This window comes from Zootoca vivipara, chromosome 6, assembly GCF_965207765.1.
Source record: "Zootoca vivipara chromosome 6, rZooViv2.hap1.1, whole genome shotgun sequence".
Taxonomy (NCBI): Eukaryota; Metazoa; Chordata; class Lepidosauria; order Squamata; family Lacertidae; genus Zootoca; species Zootoca vivipara.
The window spans coordinates 9,552,664-9,575,236 of NC_142589.1; the positions used below are offsets into that span (position 1 = coordinate 9,552,664).

Here is a 22,573-nt window from a genome sequence, read left to right on the forward strand (position 1 = left end):
CCCAGCATGCGCTGCGATGTCCCCAACCACACTGCTACTAGCAAGTCCCAAGCTCTTCCTCTCGTTCGACACATTTTTAAAAAAAGGCAAGTCACGTAGGCATCGACTACATTTTATTTCATTTCGATTTCACTTCTCTCCTTCCCCGTACAAGCGTCTTAAATATCCGACCTCTTCCCCCTTCCCCTGCAAGAGAAAACGAGAAGACGCAGGAAGGAGACCACAGTCCTGCGCCTTTATAATTAAATAAAAACAGAATAAATAGCCAGCCAACCACAAACTGCGGCTCCCCAGAGGGGGGCAGCTGCATTGCAGGTGGTCGTGCTCATCCTGATTTTTTTGCAACTCCCGTTCTGAACTAGAGGCTTGTAAAGCCATCAGTCCCACTGATCAGAGAGTGTTGCACTGAAGCAGCAGCTGAAAGTTTTCTTTTTTTAGAGTGCAACCCAGAAACAAGAGGGGTGGGTGGGCCAGATAGAGATTTGGGGTGGGGTGGGGAATAAGGATTTCTAGCTGCCATTAGTCTTAAGGAAGAGGGAAAGGGATTGTAACAACCCAAGAAGGGCTCAAAAACATCCTCAAGAGTCTTTTGGATCAGAAGGGAGATGTGCCTGTCTTAACTGGCCTCCCGCTTTGAAGGCAATTGGGTGTGTGTGTGTGAATGCAGCCAAGGGCGCTCCCTAGAGGCGTGTCTGGGCCACTGTGGTTCCACAACCTCACACCCCTAAGGTTTTTGACTTTTGCCGCCAGCCAAATCTGGGAGGGTGTGTGCCTTTTCTCCCTTTCACGGTTCCGCTGGAGAGTTCAAGAGTGTGTGCATGTCTTCCAAGACCTGCCAGAGGCAGCTGTCCAGGGGGAAGTCGTTGTCCACCAAGTTGACCAGGTAATAGTTGTCGTGCATGTACTGGAGGATCATGCGGGAGGGAGACTCCTCTTCGTACAGCTTGGCCCACTGCTCGATCCACAGGGCAAAGGCCTCATCCTGTCCAAGGGGGGGCAGAGAGAGAGAGAGAGAAGCGGGTCACACTTAAAAACAACTCGGGGTAGGGGCGGGAGTGCAGGAGGAACTATGGGAAAATAATAATAATAATTATTTATTGAATTTATATACCCAGGGGTCTCAGGGCGGCTCACAGAATAAAATCAAGCTATAAAACCACAAAATACATATAATATTTTTTTTAAGGGCATAGGATGCAAATCAGATCAACCAAAGGCCTGCACTAAAAAGGAACGTTTCTGCTTGGTGCCTAAAGGCGTATAATGAAGGCGCCAGGCGAACGTTCCTGGGGAGAGCATTCCACAGACCGTGAGCCACCACAGAAAAGGCCCCGTTCTTGTGTTGCCACCCTCTGGACCTCTCAAGGAGGCCCAGGAAGGAGGGCCTCAGAGGATGATCTCAGGGAATGAGCGAATGGAGGTGGCTGCATTATGCAGACTCAGACTTAACGGTGAAACTCGCTCAGTGTTGCCTGCTATGGCCAGCAGTGGCTCTCCAGGCTTTCAGGTTGGGTGCTCCCCCAGTTCTACCCAAAGATGCCAGAGACCGAACTTGGGGCATTCTGCGTGCAAAGCAGATACCCTTGCCTGGAGCTACAGGCGGAAGAAGCTGCCTTAGACAGAGCCAGACGGTTTGGTTCGTCAAGCTCAGCACTGCCTATACTAACTGGCAGCGGCTCTCTGGTGTTGCATAAAAGGGGACATTTCCCAGCTCTACCTGGAGGTGCTGAGAAATTAACCCTTCTGCATTCAAGGCATATGCTCTGCAACTGAGCTACGGCCCTTAGCATTCAGAAAAGGACCTGCATGTTTCCCTTGGAGGCACCTGGTTAGCTAATGTGATCATATGAACCTACCTGGACCCTGAGATCACCCTCTGAGGCGCTCCTTCGTGTGCCTGCTCCTCGAGAGGTCCAGATGGTGGCAACATGAGAACGGGGCCTTCTCTGCAGTGGTTCCCCGTCTGTGGAATGCTCTCCCCCAGAGAAGTTCGCCTGGCGCCTTCATTATACACCTTTAGGCGCCAGGCAAAAACATTCCTTTTTAACCAGGCCTTTGGCTGATCTGTTTGACATCCTATACCCTTTTAAAATGTTGTTCTTTTTTGGGGAGGGGGTGTTATTGGGTTGCTGTTTTTATCATGATTATATATGTTGTGATCTTTTCTGTGAACCGCCCTGAGACCTCCGAGTATAGGGCTGTATATAAACTCAATCATGGGCGTACCCAACAAGGGGCGGGGGGGCAGCTGCCCCCCCCAGAAGCACAAACTTTTTAAAATGGTTATAAAGGAAAGGCGATCGGAGCAAAATGCTCCACGCGTGCAGCCCGGCAACAACCGTGAATCAGCTGTTAAGCAGCGGCGGCGGAGCCGCATTTACAGGCAAGCTGGAGAGGAGCCCGCAGAGCCCACAAACGTTGGCACCCCCACCCCCAAAGGGTGGGAAACTGGGAGGGGGAGGGACAAAATAAAAAGGGGAGGAGGAAGCCTATAAAATGTGGGGGTAGGGAAGGATGTCACAACCTGAACGAGCTTGCCCCCCCCCCTAGTTTTGATCCTGGTACGCCCCTGAACTCAATCAAACATCATCATCATTGATGGACCACTGGTCTGATCCAGCAGGCTCTTAAGTTCTTATGACTTGATACAGACCTATGAGTTCGCTGAACCTGTGCAGGCAAAAGTGGGAGTTGTACCCCCAACTTGTTATTAGAGGAGCAGAAGTACCCTGGCACCACAAATTCTAGGGGATAGTACTTCTGTTCACATACATTTTTCGCAGAAATTTACCAAAGCCGCAGATCTGTACCAACAGGCCAAGAGTTTCCTGGGTGTTTGGGGCAGGGCAGGGAAGCATAACCCTCTTACCTTCCAGTACATGAAGCTAACCGGGTCTACAACCGTCGGCTGAATGATCTCTCTGCCGGGGAAGATGCCCCACGTTACGGCGTTGGGCTGCATTTCATGCGCGTTGGTGATGTTCTCACCCTACCGACGGGAAACAGGAAGGTGTTTAGAAGGAAGAGGGGGAAATGGGGCGCAAGCAGTCTGGAAACAGCTGCATCACGGTTTTGTATACACCTGTTAATTTGCTGCCAGGCCTGTACAGAACTCAAGATGCGGGTGGCGCTGCTGTGGTCTAAACCACTGAGCCTTTTGGGCTTGCCGATCGGAAGGTCGGCGGTTCGAATCCCCACAACGGGGTGAGCTCCCGTTGCTCAGTCCCAGCTCCTGCCAACCTAGCAGTTCGAAAGCACGCCAGTGCAAGTAGAGATGTAGCTGTGGTGGGAAGGTAAACGGCGTTCTGGTTTCCATCAAGGTGTCCCGTTGCGCCAGAAACGGTTTAGTCCTGCTGGCTACATGACCCGGAGAGCTGTCTGTGGACAAACGCCGGCTCCCTCGGCCTGAAAGCGAGATTAGCTCCGCAACCCCATAGTCGCCTTTGACTGGACTTAACCGTCCAGGGGTCCTTTACCTTTTTTTCTTTTTCTTTTTTACAGATCTCAGGCCCAACTGAACAGTTCCTCCCTGCATCCAACCAGGTGAAGTAAACCCAGAAAACTCCTCCAGGGAACAATATGCTCACCCAGGGAGGCTGATCAGATTCTCTGGCTAAACAGGAGGCACTGAAGCTGGGCCACAAAGAGGGGCCATGAACCCCAAGCCGATTGTCCAAGCAGAGGCTGAACAAGACTGCAAATATTCTCCAGAGATCACCAGCAAGGAATTGAGCAGAGGGCTTGCTCCCCACATCCGCTCTCAGTCCAAGCATCCCAAGTTACCATGGAAACGTTTTCGGCGCCAGCCTACCAGAGGAAGGACTTAAGTGTTGGATTAAACCCTGTGGAGGCTCCTAGGCAGTCAGAACCACGGAGCGAGGCCCCCTCACTAATTATCTCCTAATGATGGATTGTAATTTTCTTTCAAGGACAAACCAACATTATTTGGATCTGTTGTTGAGGGGCCCCTAGGCTCATAGGCCAGGGTCCTAGTCTGTCTATTTGGTTGAGCTGATCTGTGACCGTAAATAAAATTGAATTGAATTGTCTATTTGGTAATCTGGCACTGAGGAAGGACGCACCTTGACATTGACAATGTGGTAATTCACTCGCTGGCCGTAGTTCTTCAGCACTGTTTGGAGGGCTCTGACGTTCTCGCTGGAGGTGAAGAACTCCAGGTAGGCCTGGAAGGAGTCGGGAGGAGATGTTGAAACCAGAGAATCCCGGCAACGGCACAATTTCAATGTTTAAATTAACTTTTGTAAAAAAACAAAAAAACACAGACATTTTTCTATTAGGGATTGTAGGTGCCGATATTCCAAGGGAGCAGAAAAGACTTTTTATGTATGCGACGACAGCCGCCCGGATGTTACTAGCCCAGAGATGGAAAGAAGACAAAGTCCCTAACAGAGAAGAATGGCAAATTAAATTGTTGGACTATGTCGAAATGGCAAAACTCACCGGAAAGCTCAGGAACCAAGAAGACCAAAACTTCAACAAAGAATGGGGAAATTTTCTCATTTATCTTGGAGACCAGTGTAAGCAGATGAAAACATTAGCAGGAAAACTTAGTTGGTCTTTAAGGTGCTGCTGGAAGGAATTTTTTTATTTTGTTTTGACTACATCAGACCAACACAGCTACCCACCTGTAAATAATATATAATATAATAATAAATAATACTGAATAATATGCTGGTTGACAATAGGACCCATAGAGGGAAAGGTGGGAAGTCCAGAAATCCGGAGGAATCTTTAAATACGGATGTATATGGTTGTATTGTTATAATTTTATACTTGTAAAACCAAATAAAAATTATTTCAAGGGGGGGGAAGAGAATCCCTGGCAGCGGGGAGCAAAACTTGAGGATTGCCCTTTATTTATTGCATCTATACATAGTTCACCATTCTTCTCAAAAGAGCTCATATGCACCTTCCCCCCTCTCCTCATTTAACCCACACAACAACCCTGTGAGGTAGGCTAAGCTGAGAAGCAGTTACTGACTCCTCCCAAGTCACCCTGTGAGATTCATGGACGAGTGGGGATTTGAACCCTGATCTCCCAGGTCCTGGTCCGATGCGCTAGCCATTATGCCACACTGCCTCTCTTCCCCCTTGCTTGGGGAAAGGCTGTGTAGCCCAGTGGCAGAAGGCCCCAGGTTCAACTCCCGCCATCTCCAGGTCAACCTGGGAGAGACTCCTGTCTGAAACCCTGGAGAGCTGCTGCCAGTCAGTGTAAGGAATACTGAGCTAAATTGACCAAGGGCCTGACTGTTTTAAGGCAGCTTCCTGTCTTCCTATGTCTTAAGGGAAGGGCTGCAGGTCAGTGGCAGCGTCTCTGCTTTGCATGCAGAAGGTCCCAGGCTTAGTCCCCGTGAAAACATTCTGGACGCACCGAGGTTGCATTACAATCAAACGATAAATAAATGTCGTGACGTTAATAAATAAAAATGTGAAATGTAACAGCTATTCTTCTTCTGACAGTACCGCTTGACTGTCCCTTTGTCGGTCTGGGAGTGTGTTAAATCCATTCTCCTCTACTTCAGTGTTTCTGCTACCATGTGGAGCAGAGCAGCTTAGAAACAGCAACACCGATTGCCTCTGAAGATAAATACCCTCCCCCCCCCACCGGCCACCCCAGTTCACATTTGGATTAGCTTTGGGGCACTGAGCAAAAGTCTCACTTGACCTTAATCTTACTTGGATTATAAGAGAGAAGGGAGACAGTACCAAAAATAAAATAAAAAATCAAAGAAGTTGATCCAAAGCTGGATGCTTTTTGTTTCAATGGAAAGGTAAACTGGACAGACTAGATTTCTCATTGTGGTCAGAGTTTTGTAGTAGTCTGGCACCATTTATGGGGAAATGTCCAGTTGGCAGAGCCTCCGGTTTACAGGATTATGGCTCCCAAGTTGATAGTCATGTGGAAATGTGTGTGTGATTCTGGTCAGAGAGAGTCAAAATGGTGTCAGTCAGGCCTGTCTTCATGTGCTGTTTCAGACCTGTGTCTGTACATTCATGTACATGTTTATGAACAATTATTATTATATATATATAGAACCTTAACATTTACAACAGTTTCAAAAAGGGGAAGGGGTGTGTGGCAAAGATCAAGAGGCTGCTTTCGAAAGCAAGACAAATCATGCAAAGCGCTCTGGTGGCGCACTGGGAGGGGAGCAATTTCACAACAGGGGGTCCCCGTTTAATGGGGGCTGCCGACACAGCACCCCATGGGCTCATAATGAGAGCTTTTGAAATCCGCAGCCCTGCAGCCTTTTGTCTCGGGGATGCAAAGGGCAGATCTGCTAGCCCCCTGCTAGCGTTGCTTAATCTCCCCACCGCTTGCTTTGTAGCCAGCTGGCGCAGAGGATCACAGCTCTCCCCCCCCCCACAATTTACTTGCTCATTGTAAGGGGCTTGTCACACACACACCCCACACACACCCTGTCCCCACACTTCAATATTTCTGGGGTGGGGAATCTTTATTTCCCTCCACTGCTTCTGACACCTGCCGGCACCGAGTGGCCAGACTTCTTTGACTTAGCCGGCCTGCTGCTTGACAACTGCTTGGGCCAAGTTAATAACAACAACAACAACAACAACAACAACATATTAATTATTATTATTATTATTATTATTATTATTATTATTATTATTATTATATATACCCCGCCCCTTCTGGCCGGGTTTCCCCAGCCATTCTGGGCGGCTTCCAACAAAACATTAAAATACAGAAATCCATCAAACATTAAAAGCTTCCCTAAACAGGGCTGCCTTGAGATGCCTTCTAAAGGTCTGGTAATTGTTGTTCTCTTTGACCTCTGGTGGGAGGGCATTCCACAGGGTGGGTGCCACTACCGAGAAGGCCCTCTGCCTGGTTCCCTGTAACTTAGCTTCTCGTAGCGAGGGAACCACCAGAAGGCCCTCGGAGCTGGACCTCAGTGTTCGGGCAGAATGATGGGGGAGGAGACGCTCCTTCTGGTATACTGGACCGAGGCCGTTTAGGGCTTTAAAGGTCAGCACCAACACTTTGAATTGTGCTCGGAAACGTACTGGGAGCCAATGTAGGTCTTTCAGGACCGGTGTTATGTGGTCTCGGCGGCCGCTCCCAGTCACCAGTCTAGCTGCCGCATTCTGGGTTAGCTGTAGTTTCCGGGTCACCTTCAAAGGTAGCCCCACGTAGAGTGCATTGCAGTAGTCCAAGCGAGAGATAACTAGAGCATGCACCACTCTGGCGAGACAGTCCGCGGGCAGGTAGGGTTTCAGCCTGCGTACCAGATGGAGCTGATAAACAGCTGCCCTGGACACAGAATTGACCTGCGCCTCCATGGACAACTGTGAGTCCAAAATGACTCCCAGGCTGCGCACCTGGTCCTTCAGGGGCACAGTTACCCCTTTCAGGACCAGGGAGTCCTCCACACCGGCCCGCCTCCTGTCCCCCACAAACAGTACTTCTGTCTTGTCGGGATTCAATCTCGATCTGTTAGCCGCCATCCATCCTCCAAAGTTAGAGCTACAGATCAACCTTTCAAGCTAAAGAACGAGGGGAGGAGCCATAGCCCAGTGGCGGAACACCTGCCTTGCATGCAGAAGGCCTCGGGAAGCAGGTTCAACCCTCAGCATCTCCAGGTCAGCCTGGGAGAGAGACTGGTCTGAAACCTCAGAGAGCTGCTACGAGTCCGTATGGATGAGACTGAGCTGGACAGAGCAACGGCCTGACTAATCATAACACAGTTTCCTATGTTCCTATGTCTGAAGAGAAGGGTTGTGGCTCAGGGGCAGAGCATCTGCCTTGCATGCAGAACGTCCCTGCTTCAATCCCCAGCATCTCCAAGCAGCCACTGCCCAGCAGTGCAAACCTCATTGGGCTAGGTGCACCCGATTCTCCGACTCTGCATAAGGCAGCTTACTATGTCTTAAAGGAAGAACAGCAGAGATATTTTGGCTGGTCCTAATAAAGCAGGTGTGGGCAACATTTGACTCTCTGGTTCTTGCTGAACTACAACTGCCATCGGCCCCAACAAGTATGGCCAGTTCAGCGACCTGTGGAGGGCCAAAAGGTTCCCCACACTTCAGCTTTTTAATTGAGAGCCATTTTAAATTTCCCAATCCTAAATTTTCATTGGACCTATACAGCCTAGAGCAGGCACCCCCAAACTCGGCCCTCCAGATGTTTTGGGACTACAATTCCCATCATCCCTGACCACTGGTCCTGTTAGCTAGGGGTGATGGGAGCTGTAGTCCCAAAACATCTGGAGGGCCGAGTTTGGGGATGCCTGGCCTAGAGTCTTTCTTTGTTTACACTACCCAATGTCTCCGGATAGGGCTGGGAGAGTCCCCAGCCAGAAATCTTGGAGCATCACAGCCAGTCGGTGTAGCCAACATTAATCTACAGTGGTACCTTGGTTCTCAAACTTAATCCGTTCCGGAAGTCCGTTCCAAAACAAAAGCATTCCAAAACCAAGGCACGCTTTCCCATAGAAAGTAATGCAAAATGGATTAATCCATTCCAGACTTTTAAAAACAACCCCTAAAACAGCAATTTAACATGAATTTTACTATCTAATGAGACCACGGATCCATAAAATGAAAGCAACAATCAATGTGCTGTACTATGAAATAAATACGACAGTATTGTAGGTGATAAAAATTAAAATTATTTTTTTTCTTTCCTACACTGATGATAGTCATTGTTTGGATGGAGGGCTTTTATCCATTTCCGCAGTCACTCACTCAATCAGTAGCTGAACTGGGTTCCACACAGTCACAAAAACGAATGAACAGAAAAAGCCTCAAAACCAAAATACATAGCAAAAACAAAATCCGTTCCGGAAGTCCATTTGACTTCCAAAATGTTCGAAAACCAAGGCGCAGTTTCTGATTGGTGCATATGCCCCGGAAACAATAGTTGTTTGGCTTTTGAAAAACGTTAAAAAACCGGAACATTTATTTCCAGGTTTTCGGCATTTGAGAACCAAGGTACTACTGAACATGACTTCATGTTGAAAGACAACTAACTTCCTGTGCTCCTATCCCTAACTGAGCATTGTCTTTCCCGAAGACCGGCCCCTGAACAGCACAAATCTATCTTCCTAATTTGCCATAGCACACGACTTGGAATCGCAGAACTGTGGAGTGGAAGAGACCCTAGGGGTCATCCAGCCTGACCCCCTGAAATGCCGTATTTTGTAAAGCTTTGCCGCAGTGTGGTTCCTCCTTTCACACAAAAACGCAAGCTCGAAGTTAACACACTTGATCCACGCAAGAGGACAGGACTGCTTGGACTGGGAGGGAGGGAGGGGGAGAAGAGCACCCCAGGCATGTTACCTTCTGGAAGACGTAGCCTCCCTCGGGACCCCAGCCCACAATCGGGTCGGTGGAGGGCTTGCCGTTGATGTTCGGCTGGGAATTGATGGTCAGGATCCCTCTCCTGTTCACCTTGGCCAGCTCTTCTTTCATTAGGTTGGTCTCGGGTGCCAGAGGATCGTCGTTCCAAGGTAGGCAGGTCACCTATCGGGGGAGGAGGGGAGAGAGAGAATATATCAATATTTTGGAAAGGAGACCGGGCAGGTTGTGTGTGCACACAAATGCACAGCTTTCTCCCATGTTGTTGCTGTTTAGTAGAAGAAGTAAAATAAGAGAACAAGAAAAATACACATTTAAAGAAGATTGGAAAATGTTCATTGAATATATGGGGGGGAGAGAATTGTGTACACTTGAAAACGTTGGCAGCATTAAGATAAATCAACAATGTAAATAAGTTTTGATGGATGTAATTACGGAATACTGAAGGGTTTAGTTTATGTAAAATATGCAGGGATTTATGTTATACAAAATGAACCACGGAAAGAAAATAAGGAAAGCCATTGATATTTTAAGGTTGTTTGAATGAATATTCTAAATTGCAAAGCAGAAAATTATTATATTTGTAAATAATGTGTTTTTTTAATGTTGGAAGCCGCCCAGAATGGCTGAGGCAAACCAGTCAGATATAAATAAATAAATGATGATGATGATGATGATGGAATAGGACATCCCCAATTTCATTGGAGAAATATTGGAGGGTATGTGAGACTTGTGCCAGGACTCTAGAGACCTGACACCAACACCTGTTCACCGCCTATGTGGAGGTTCATGGGCCAGGGTCCTCCCTGAATCTCTCACCTTGTGGCCATCCTTGTTGGGCTCTCCAGCGATGTAACACCTGAACACCTCGAAGACGCTTTCCTCGCTGGCCAGCTCCTCACCCCACATCTTCAGCAGCTCGTCCCTGGGAGATTTGCTCTTCAGGTAGAAGAGGTAATAATCCTTCAGCTCCCCAAAGGCTGGGGAGGATGAGTTACCCCTGAGGGTTGCGGGAGAGAGAGGGCATGTTAGGGCAGGGCAGGAACAAGCCCCCTTACGGGCAGGATCACCTCCCCTTCACATTCCCCCATTTGACTGCTTCGATCACCAGAACTGTTGGCAGGGACCACCCAATCCCTGTTCTAAATTTATAAGAAGTCCATCTTTTAGTGTGGTAATACCCAAACCCTGGAATTCCTTGCCTACTGACCATTAGGCAGGTCCCTTCGCTGTACTCTGTGCTAGAAACATTTGTGAAGCCCACCCAGATGTTTAGAAAACGGATGCCTATTTCCATCTGTTTTTAGCCAGTTAACTTGAGCTCTTGAAAGTCTTACATTATTGCTGTTACATTTTTCTTACTGATAAATTTTATCGTTTTGTTTTTTTCGTAAACCGCTTTGAGGCTCGTTTGCTTTTTTTTTTTTTAACAGTCAAGTGGTGCATCCATTTCATGAAATAATGAATCAAACAAAGAAACAAAACAAGGAAATCTGCCCAGAAAGTATAGGGTCTTCTCTGGACTTGGTAGGAGACAATCCTATGGGTTTCAGTCAACTAGGTTTTACTCAGGGTAGCCCCGCTGAAATTAACGGTCCCAAGAGATAGTCATTCCATTAAGCCCAACAGGTCTATCAGAGGGAAATTCCCAGGAGTCAAAAAAGACTAGTACTGCGGCCCATTGTCTTGTTAGCCCCAAAATGGAAAATGAGTGAGGTCCCAACCAAAGAAGAATGGCAACTTAAACTGATGAAATATGCGCCACTTGCAGATTTAACATATAGAATAAGAGAACAAGAAGAACATACATTTAAAGAAGACAGGAAAAGGTTTACTGAATATATTGTGTTCATTTAAAAACACTGGTAGCATTAAGGTACAGTAAATTCAACAGTGTAAATAAGTTTTGATGGATGTAGCAATGGTTTCCTGAATGATTTCGTTACAGGTAGGTAGCCGTGTTGGTCTGAGTCGAAACAAAATTAAAAAATTCCTTCAGTAGCACCTTAAAGACCAACTAAGTTTTTATTTTGGTATGAGCTTTCGATCTGAAGAAGTGTGCGTGCACACGAAAGCTCATACCAAAATAAAAACTTAGTTGGTCTTTAAGGTGCTACTGAAGAGATTTTTAAATTCTGAATGATTTAGTTTATGTAAAATATACAGGGATGTATGGTATGCAAAATGAACCACAGAAAGAGAAGAAGGGAAGTCACTGATTTAAGGTTTAAATGAATATTTTGAAATGTAAAATTTAATAAAAATTATATATAACAACCTCAACGGGTCTATTACCATTGCATCTTTCTGGCATCTTCTGTTTTATTTCAGATATGCTTCCCATTGCTTCCCAGTTCAACCAGATCTTTCCAGAAGGATACATCTACCTGCCACCCCTACCTGCCACACTCACCAGCGGCCATTAGGAAATTCATCCCATTCCTGAGTTCGGTAGATGTAACTCTTTGGCCTGGAGGCCCAGAAAATGGGTCGGACATCTTCAACTCGCCGTTTGGGGTGAGCACTGACCGCCCAGGGCAGGGAACGCCTTGCAGGGGAGGGCGAAGGAGGGAGAGAAAATTAAAACATATATTTGCACCTATACTTGCGTGCTGCATCTTTTTCAAAATTTCCCGGTAGCTTACACGTGTTTTGTTCCCCCTGAATTAAAAACTGAAGGGGTGGCTCACTTTTATACCCAACAAGTGAGTGACAGTGTGGTTGTAGTGGTTGGACTGGGACTTGGGAGGCCAAGTTTCAAATCCCCACTTGAACCCTGAAGTTCACAGGGTGACCTTGGGCCGGTTACTGTCTCTCAGCCTAGCCTATTTTGCAAGATCGTTGTAGGGATTGTATGTGGGGGGGGGGGAAGAAGTGCATGCAAAAAGTGGGCCATAAATATGAGTAAATGAATGAAGTTTACTTTTACAGCATGCAAGTAATGAAGAACTCATTACACCCTGGTGTGTGTGTGTACATTAGGGTTACCAGACGTCCCCGGTTCCCGGGGACAGTCCCCGGATTTGCAAATCTGCTCCCCAGACAAATTCCGCCCCTGGAATGTTCCCAGATTTGCAAATCTGTCCCCAGGAAATGTGACAGCGGCAGCCTCAGCAGCTTGCTGCTGTGGCACCCACCATTTTTCCTTGCCAAAAGTCCCCATACGATGTGTCTTGTACGCAACACATCATATGGGGACTTCCGGCGAGGAAAAATGGCGGGCGCCACGGCAGCGGGCAGCTCCTGAAGCCAGCCAGAGCCAACTGTGCTACCAGGCTGGCTCCGGGATGCTGGCTGTCACAGCCGCCGCCACTGCCAAAGGGGAACTGGGGACGTCCAGCGGTACAGATCTCCTTCCCCCTTCGTTTTGTCTGATTGGGGGAGGCTCAGGAGTCACGGCCGGCCAGCCATTGCCCAGTTTTTTAAAAAAAACTCTGCGCGAGTACGAAAGAAGGGATTTGCACCTTGCCTGGCAGAGAAACCGCGTGCCTTGCGCCCCTCCTGGGCAACGCCCACCTACCTGTGACTCCCGAGCCTGTCAAAACAAAGGGGGAACGGGGCATATCATCGGGGAAGGCTTGGGATATGCATGTGTACTTGGGCCCAGGGTCTTTTGCCTCTTCATGCCCACTACTGACTCCCTGTTGCTACTCAGCTTCAAAAAAAAAAAAAAAAAAAGTAGTGTCCCCGGATTCATTGAAAAAAATCTGGTAACCAAAGTGTACATCACTGTTTTGAGCATGCCTTGTAATTCAGAGGAGCTAAGCTCAGGCAAGAACAGTGGCATGCAGAGACAAAAGAATCAATCTCTCATCCAAGGAGGCTGCCTGTTCTGTCTTTGTGTTGGGAGAGACTGAACGCTCCAGAGGAATTACACATTCCTAGCACAGGCTGACTGGAGGAGGCTAGTGGAGTCTGCTAGTCAAAGCAATCTCTTGCTGAGACAACTTGGGATGCCTGGCCCCACTTGCAGGAGAGCTCTCCGTGGTCCTTAACCCAAACTTTAGACTGCTCTCCAATGTGCTGTTGCCTTTTCAATCAAGAGTTTCTGGCCTTCCCTTGCTTGGGGCCACCAAGCAACTGGTGGGAGAGAATCGCCCTCTGCTCCTCTTCTGCCACTGGCTAGAAGGCCTTTTTAATTTTTTTTTATTTGTAGCCTTTACCTCCATGAACGCTGCGGAGGATGAAGTTTCCCTTACCCGGCAGCCAGCATGGAAACAATTACCACAAGCTAGTAAAGAATGTGGCAAGATGGATTCCTTTGGGTTCAACGAGGGAAAATAAGATAAACAGATTCCAACAAGGATGGGCAATGTTTAAAGAATTATGGAAGGCCAGACAGAGGGGGGGGGTTGGATATAATCCTTTTAAAATTCTGTTGAGAGCATATGAATATTGTTCTTAAAGATCATAAATATATAAATAAAAGGGCCCACCCACTGGATACCTCGGTTAGATTGTGGTGCTGATAATGCCAAGGTTGCAGGTTCGATCCCCATACGGGACAGCTGCATATTCCTGCATTGCAGGGGTTTGGACTAGATCAGGGGTAGGCAACCTAAGGCCTGGGGGCTGGATGCAGCTCAATCGCCTTCTAAATCCGGCCCATGGACGGTCCAGGAATCAGCGTGTTTTTACATGAGTAGAATGTGTCCTTTTATTTAAAATGCATCTCCAGGTTATTTTGGGGCATAGGAATTTGTTCACCCCCCTCCAAAAAAAATATAGTCCAGCCCACCACATGGTCTGAGGGATGGTGGACCGGCCCACAGCTGAAATAGGTTGCTGCCCCTTGGACTAGATGGTGCTCAGGGTCCCTTTGAACTGTACAATTTTCTGATTCCACTCGATAGCTTTCCTTATTATTTTGCTGTCTTCTTTCCTCCGTCATAACTTGGTGCATCTTTGCAAACTGTGCAATTATTGACCGGAAGCTTGTTTGTTTCCATTTCTGCACTTGCATTGCTTACAGCAACACAAATAAATAAACTGGTTTTCCTTTTTTAAAAAATAAAAAAAACACGATGTTGCAAGCCAGTTAATTTTTGTAACCTGGTTTACGAAGATTGGCTCTTTTAGGAATAGGACAAAAAATGCTCACCTGGGGTCCTCCTTCCAGAGGCCCAGGTGCTTGAGAACCTCCATGGTGGCCACTTCCCGGTTCAGGGTGTAGAAATGCAGGCCGTGGACCAGGCCGCTGTCCAGCAGCTCCCGGCACATGGTGACGGCCAGCTCAATGCCGTAGTTCCGGATTGCTGCGTCATTGTCCTTGATGGGCTCTATGACGTCCTTGATCTCCTGCGGCACCTCCAGCTTCGAAAGCTTCACAAGCTGGCGCAAGGAATGATAGCCCTACAGCGCGGGGGGGGGTGCGGAGAGAGAGAAATTATGGGTTGGACCAAATGCTAGCCTTGTTCAGAGTTGGGGCTGGACAATATGTCTGGTATTTATTTATTTAATCATTCACATTTTTCAAATTTATACATTTCACAAATTTTAAAATCACTGATTTTACAATCATTTTGACATTTCAGAACTTGATTTCCTCCTTCCTGTGGCTCCTTAAATTTATTTTTAACATCTTCTGCATATCCAAATTAACTAAATTTGATCATTCATTTATCTTCTTTAAATATATACTCATATAAAACTTACAATAACCCTGGCGATCTGTTTATAATTTATCTGTAAATATTCAAGAAACCATTTCCATTCTTTTATTTTTTTAAAAAATGTTATCTTGATTTCTTATTATTCCATCAAGTTTCACCATTTCTGCGTATTCCATAAGTTTTTGTATCCATTCTTCCTTTGCTGGGACTTCTGCTTCTGACATCTGGTTTTCAATGTCGCAATATATCACCATCTAAACGTCATAATATACTGATATAGCACAACGTCTGAAATTATGATGGAACTATGTAGAGCCATTGGCCAGCTTCATGGTTTGTCCTGCGTTGCCATTTTTTGCATAGCACACCACCATGATTTGCAATATCTTGCCAGTTCAAAAATGACAAAACTGGTATTATGATATGGACTTGAAACCGGTTTTGGACACTGTGTCGCCTAGCCCTAACACACATCATGATTCGCAATAGATTGCCAAGTCAAAAGCTATGAAATTGATATCACAATATGGACTTCTTACAGGCTTTGGACAAGAAGTTGATACATCGTCCAGCCCTACTCAGATTATCATGATCATCAATTTATTAATCACCTCTATACAATTGTTTCAAGACTCAAGGCCAGGGGTCCCCAGACTACGGCCCGCGGGCCAGATGCGGCCCAATTGGCCTCCCAATCCGGCCCAGGACGACCCCCGCTGCCCGCTCTTCAGGCGCGCAGCGCGGCGGCGCACTTCTAGATCGAAAAAAATCATTTGTGCGCATGCGTATGGGCCTCTCCCGACCCAGAAGAGGTCATTTCCGGTGCACTTCCGGGTCGACGGAGACCCATACGCATGCGCACAAACAATTTTTGGTGATTTTTTCCGACCTGGAAGCGCGCCACCGCGCCAGTAAGTGTGTGTGCGCATGCGCACGGGCGCTCACTCCCCCGCCCTCCGGCCCGCCGTACGATTGGCGCGGTGGGCACCAGCCCAAAGCCCGGTAAGTCTGGGGACCCCTGCTCAAAGGCAGTTTAAAAAAAGCAAACAGTTAAAAACACAAAAAAGCAATATGCACACACACACACACACACACTTGTGCCTTGGTACTCGTACGTTTTGGCTCCCAAACGCCGAAAACCCAGAAGTAAGTGTTCCGGTTTTCGAACGTTTTTCAGAAGCTGAACGTCCGACACGGCTTTCACTTGAGTGCAGGAAGCTCCTGCAGCCAATCTGAGGCCACACCTTGGTTTTTGAATGGTTTCGGGAGTCGAACGGACTCTTGGAACAGATTAAGTTCAAGTGTAAGTGTGTGTGTGTGTGTGTGTGTGTGTGTGTGTGTGTGTGTGTCTAAAAATGAAAGAATTTAAGAGCCCTGCTGAATCAGGCCAATGGCCCATCTAGTCCAGAATCCTGCTCTCAGGGGGGCCAACCAGAGGCCCCTGGTTGGGGGGGATCCCACAAGCAGGACCCAAGCACAACTCACCTGTATAGGGAATATCCCGGGCACGACAGGGCAGGTGATGCCAATAGCCTGGCAGTCCTTCAAGAACTTGAGGAAGGTCTCCGACCTAAAGAACAGCTGCGTTATGACAAAGTCGGCTCCCGCAGACACTTTCTCCTTCAGGTGCCTCAAGTCCTCCTCGTAACTCTCTGCTTCCGGGTGTCCCTTGGGGTAACCTTCAGGGCCAACGAGAAAGACAGGGGGATTCAGGGGTGGAGGTTGGTTGTTTTGTTTACCAAAGGTTACAAATTATTTGGATCAAAGGTGCAAAGGTGTGGCCCACGGTCCTAAATTATGCGTTTGAACCAAAGAATAAAATAGGAACTTTACCGGGGGACTGCAAAGGTTCACCCTAGGAGATTCTGAATGGATTTAAAAGAGGGTCGGTCCTATTCATGGAGGAGAAGGGAACTATCAAGGGCTGCCAGGCACAATGGCTATGCTCTGGCTCCATGGTCGGAGGCAGCAATGCTTCTGAATACTAGTTGCTGGAAACCACAGGAGGGGAGAGTTGCTCTTGTGTTCGAATCCTGCTTGACCGTTTCCCCGCAGGGATCTGAGAACAGGGCTAGCTGGGCCTTTGGACTGATCTGGCGGGATTTTCTTATGTACCCAGACCAGAGTTAAAGTCGGTTCACAGAGCGGATCTCTATCAAGCTCAGATTCTCACATTCCTTTAGTAATCCTTGGAGAACTGGCACGTGCGCACACAGACACCGCCAGTCTCTCTCTCTCTCTCTCTTACCTGCCACACAGATGTCAAAGTAATCCTCAAACTCGGAGCGGATGTGCTTCACCAAGTCGACAGCGTGGTTGAAACCCTCGACCTCCTCTTGCCACTCTTCCCCAATGGGGTCTGTGTGAAGAGGCAGGAAGTGCCAGGCCAACACTTTAGTAAATGCACACTCTGCCTACAGTACCAGCATTTACTTCATTCATTTCGACCTTTCTCTCTCTTTCTCTTTCTTTCTCTCTCTTTTTCTTTCTCTCTCTCTCTCTCTCTCTCTCTCTCTCTTCGACAAGACCACAGCCAGATTAAGCCGTTTAGAGACCCTAAACCAGGCATCCCCAAACTTCAGCCCTCCAGATGTTTTGGACTACAATTCCCATCATCCCGGACCACTGGTCCTGTTAGCTAGGGATCATGGGAGTTGTAGGCCAAAACACCTGGAGGGCCGCAGTTTGGGGATGCCTGCCCTAAACACTCAAAAGGTTTGGGTGCCCCCTGTATATATCCAATACAAAATACAAACAATAATAAACCATAAAACAAAAATTTATTTTTCGAAATGAAACAAAGCCTATCATAAGACGGAAAATAACTAGGGTTGCCAGACTCAAGAGAGGACAGGACTTCTGTGCCTTTAATTGCCCTGCTCTCTTTTGAGTCTGGAAACCTTAAAGAGAAACCAGCAGACCCTTTGCTTGGAAATTAAACAATTGACATCTGTTTCCAGACTCAAAAGAGAGCAGGGCAATTAAAGGCACAGAAGTCCTGTCCTCTCTTGAGTCTGGCAACCCTAAAAATAACATTCATTTTTGTATACTTCCTTTTTATATTTATACATGAAAAAAAATTCTCCTGATTTTGCAAAGTCTTTGATCAGATCCTCAAAATTAATCTTATGTAACACACCTGCTTCTGTACTTAGTAGAGATAAGGCCCCCAGCCTGCCTCGTTGCATAGCTGTTCTGTTGGGATTTTTTATATACTGTACTTCAACTGAGAAAATGAATGCTCAGCTCATTTTGTGTGCCTGTGTGTAGAGAGAGAGATGGAGTCTTTCTTGTGGAACCTGGTTCAGCTGCACCATATGGTCCATGGTAAATCTGACAACGAAAATTTCCTGTGATGCCCCCTGTCCCTTGATGCTCTAAGCACGTACTTATTTTCCTTAATGGTTAAACAAGCCCAGGACAAGACATCCAGTGAACATGGATGTGTATTAAAAATTAGGCGTCCTCCTTCCATATGGACTAGCAGGGGTCAGCAACCTTTTTCAGCCGTGGCCCAATCCACCGTCCCTCAGACCATGTGGTGGGCTAGACTATATTTTGAAAAAAAAAAGATATGAACAAATTCCTATGCCCCACAAATAACCCAGAGATGCATATTAAATAAAAGCACACATTCTACTCATGTAAAAACACCAGGCAGGCCCCACAAATAACCCAGAGATGCATTTTAAATAAAAGGTCACATTCTACTCATGTAAAAACACCAGGCAGGCCCCACAAATAACCCAGAGATGCATTTTAAATAAAAGGACACATTCTACTCATGTAAAAACATGCTGATTCCCGGACCATCCACGGGCCAGATTTAGAAGGCAATTGGGCCGATCCGGCCCCTGGGCCTTTGGTTGCCTACCCCTGATATGGATCAACAAAGCCGGAACTTCTGCCTACTGCTTTTCTGGTCCCTCCGACAGACAACAGAGGCTCAGTGGATAGAAAACTTCCATCCCCGATAGAAACCCATGTCTGCTCCTGACGGCCTGGCTTAGTCCTGTTATGACTACATCTTCCTTCAGCCAAAACAAATAAAGCAAAGTTGGCGCTGTGGTTAAACCACTGAGCCTAGGGCTTGCTGACCAGAAGGTCGGTGGTTCGAATCCCTGTGACGGGGTGAGCTCCCGTTGCTTGGTCCCAGCTCCTGCCAACCTAGCAGTTCGAAAGCACGTCAAAATGCAAGTAGATAAATAGGAACCGCTAGAGCGGGAAGGTAAACGGCGTTTCCGTGTGCTGCTCTGGTTCGCCAGAAGCGGCTTTGTCATGCTGGCCACATGACCTGGAAGCTATACGCCGGCTCCCTCGGCCAATAATGCGAGATGAGCGCGCAACCCCAGAGTCGGTCACAACTGGACCTAATGGTCAGGGGTCCCTTTACCTTTACCTTTAGGCTCCCAGAGCAGCATACACAGATCCAACAATAAGGCTGCTCCCAGATTTACAATCTAAAGAGAGACGCAACACAAAGAGGAACTGGGAGGAGGAGGACAAATTCATTCTCCGTTAAAATAATTATTACAATCTGAACCAAAGATGAAAGAAAGACGGGGATGGAGGAGGGCGGGAAGTCAAACCGAGCACTTGTTCTTTGTGATATCTAAAACAGACTCAACACAAAAGGAAGGCGGATTAGGAGGGAAGAGGAAAAATAGAAAACGCGGGCACTCCTCCTCACTGATGCAATGACCAGCAGAAAAGAGTTTGGAGAGGGCCAATGGAGAGGCCCCACAACCCGATCTCTCTCAGGCCCGAGGGAACAGCAGCCGCTCCATTATCTAGCTGCCACCTGTCCTCGATTTACCACAAGAGGGCCGAGAGGCAACTTACCTCCACGCAACGCCATGATGTTCTTGAGACCTAGCCGCTTGGCCTTCTGCAAGTGTGCCGTGATCATCTCCTTGGTCTGGTTGCAGCAGGTCATGTGGAGGACGGTGTCCAGGCCACAGTAGTTGAGCGCTGTGCTCGCCATCATCATGGAGGAGGTTTCCTTGTCGGAGCCTGGGTCGCCAGCCGGGTGCCAGGTCACGTCGATGAAGAGCGGGCCGCCCGCCCCCATGTGGTCAAGCCTGCAGATTGTCACCCAACAGAAACAAAAAAGGATTGTGGTGGACGTGCAAGATAACAAAAGCATTCGGGGAAATGATTTACAAGGAGTCGAAAACAATGTTCAAAATAACATTTGGGGGAAAGCCAGAGTCTTTTCTTCAAAACTTATTTAAAGAATAAGTGTATAGTAGATTAGAAATAAGAGAAGTGAGGGAGAAAAATGAGAGGTTGTAGATAATATAATGGCAAGAGATAATTACAGTTAGAAATAAGGATTTTATTTTTAATTTTATTGAGAAGTAAGATCTAGATAGAATATATAAGGATAAGATGTATAAGATAGAAAAATAAGGGAATATTAAGTAACAAGTGAAATTTATATAAGATTTAGACTTTACTACAGAAGTGGTGTAAAGAATCGCAGAAGGGGAGGGAATGAGGAAGTCATTAGATTGGAGACAAGTTTTATAAGTTAGAATTTTTTGTTTTCCTTATTTATTTTTTGTATGGTGGTACTTTTTTGTATTCTGTATTTTGTATTTTGTATTTGTTTTTGTATTGTTTTTTGTTGTGTGGGTGTGTATTTTTATATGCCTTGTTGTTTCAGAAAATTCTTAATAAATACATTTTTTAAAAAAAGAAAAAAAGCCAGTCTTTTCTACTAGGTGTTAGTAGTAACCGGTAGCGGCACCTATTGATCTACTTGCACTGGCGTGCTTTCGAACTGCTAGGTTGGCAGGAGCTGGGACAGAGCAACGGGAGCTCACCCCGTTGCGGGGATTCGAACCGCCGACCTTCTGATCAGCAAGCCCAAGAGGCTCAGTGGTTTAGACCACAGCGCCACCCTACCAGCTGCTGGAGACCACATGTGGTGGGCTGAGTTGCTTCTGAGCTCAGGTCCTGCTTCTGGGCTTCCCATTGAGATGAGGATGTTGCACCAGATGGGCCACGGGTCTGATTCTTATTAAGCTCTCAATGAGGCCACCACACATTCTTGTGGCAGGGAGTTCCATAGTTTAACCCCGTGCTCCCGCCATCCCTCTCCCACTGGCAACACATAAGCGGCTTCAACACAACGCTCAGATTTCAACGGCCTGCCCCGGAGCACTCCTCCCCTCACCTGGAGATCAGGTTGACGGCCCCGGTAGATGTCCTCGGAGGGAAGAACTCCAGGGAGAACCACTTGTCCCCAGACTCCTGCCGCCTCCGCATCTTCTCCCACAGGCGGTCGTGCCGCTCATTGTCGAGGACAGGGGTGGAGCATCGCGAGCTTTCCTTGGAGCTGTCGCTGCCACTGCTGCCGTCGGACCTAACGACGGCCGCCCCATTGCCGAGGATGGCCACCCCGTTGCCGGCACCGAAGGACTCGTTCACCATGGCGAGAGACCTGGGAGGCAGGAAGCAGGGAGAAAGGTTAAGCAAGCAGGAGGCCACTTACGCTAGCCTGAGGTGCCCCCACTGGAAGCTGCTTATCAGCAACTTGGCCTTGCCAATCGGAAGGTTGGTGGTTCGAATCCCTACGACGGGGTGCAGCTGTCCCAGCTCCTGCCAACCTAGCAGTTCGAAAGCATGCCAGTGCAAGTAGATAAATAGGTACCACTGCGGCGGGAAAGTAAACGCCGTTTCTGTGCGGTCTGGTTTCCGTCACTGTGTTTCATTGCACCAGAAGCAGTTTAGTCCTGCTGTCCACGTGACCCGGAAAGCTGTCTGTGGACAAACACCAGCTCCCTCGGCCTGAAAGCGAGATGAGCGCCACAACCCTATAGTCACCATTTGACTGGACTTAACGGTCCAGGGGTCCTTTACTTTTTTTACCCGTTTTTATCAACAATTCCCATCAGGAGCAGCCAGCTCAGCAGCCATTCCATCAGGCAAAGGAACTGGAGGGTTGCTCTATTAATGTGGCTAAGAAGACCAGCAACTTCATGCTCCTCTCCCTCAGATTTTTTATTCACTGCAACCAGTGAATAAAACCAGTTTTTCTTTTCTTTCTTTTTTTAATAAGAAACTTTATGGTTGCCATCATCATTTTTCATACAGAATGGTTATTGACACGAGCACATACAAAATGCAGTAAGAACAATGAATGCAAAAGTCTAGAAGTAGCATTATGACCAATTTACGATGGGATGGAAGGTTCACAGGCTACGAAGGACTTGCTCACAAATTTATTGACAGCTGCACAAATTATTATAGCTAGGAAGTGGAAGGGGCAAGGAGAATATAAAATGGAAGAATGGTATAAAGAAGTGTGCGATCTAGCCGTTAATGATAATTTAATATGTGCCATTAAGGCAAGACAGGGAATATGGAGGAGAAATGATTTTGAGGAGATAGGGTGTTTGTAGAATTTATACTGTTAAAACGGAAAGGGGTGAAACCATCGCAAGAGGTGTTGAAATTTTGGGAGGTTGGATAGTTACAATGGAATGGTCTCGGGGGTGGGGTGCACAGTTTTATTCTTATTTATTTGTGATTATTACTTTGTCCAAAAAATTAAAACAATGAATGCAAAAAAAATACAAATAGATAAACAAAAATGAGAATACAGAGGGGAG

At 47.2% G+C, this 22,573-nt stretch overlaps 1 protein-coding gene across 2 annotated transcripts in view; it reads right to left on the reverse strand.

Annotated features, from left to right (window-relative positions):
- Positions 1 to 96: 96 nt before the first annotated feature.
- MTHFR (methylenetetrahydrofolate reductase) overlaps positions 97 to 22,573 on the reverse strand; it is a 31,107-nt gene continuing 8,630 nt past the window's right edge. For both annotated transcript variants that reach the window (XM_035120038.3, XM_035120040.3), the window contains 11 exons: positions 21,136 to 21,402; positions 19,797 to 20,035; positions 17,203 to 17,313; positions 16,440 to 16,633; positions 14,444 to 14,694; positions 11,756 to 11,890; positions 10,162 to 10,342; positions 9,325 to 9,507; positions 4,083 to 4,184; positions 2,870 to 2,989; positions 97 to 982 (listed from right to left, as the gene is read on the reverse strand). In XM_035120038.3, coding sequence (XP_034975929.1) covers positions 785 to 982; positions 2,870 to 2,989; positions 4,083 to 4,184; positions 9,325 to 9,507; positions 10,162 to 10,342; positions 11,756 to 11,890; positions 14,444 to 14,694; positions 16,440 to 16,633; positions 17,203 to 17,313; positions 19,797 to 20,035; positions 21,136 to 21,392 — 1,971 coding nt within the window. In that variant the 5' untranslated portion in view covers positions 21,393 to 21,402 and the 3' untranslated portion in view covers positions 97 to 784. The remainder of the gene's footprint in view (positions 983 to 2,869; positions 2,990 to 4,082; positions 4,185 to 9,324; positions 9,508 to 10,161; positions 10,343 to 11,755; positions 11,891 to 14,443; positions 14,695 to 16,439; positions 16,634 to 17,202; positions 17,314 to 19,796; positions 20,036 to 21,135; positions 21,403 to 22,573) is intronic.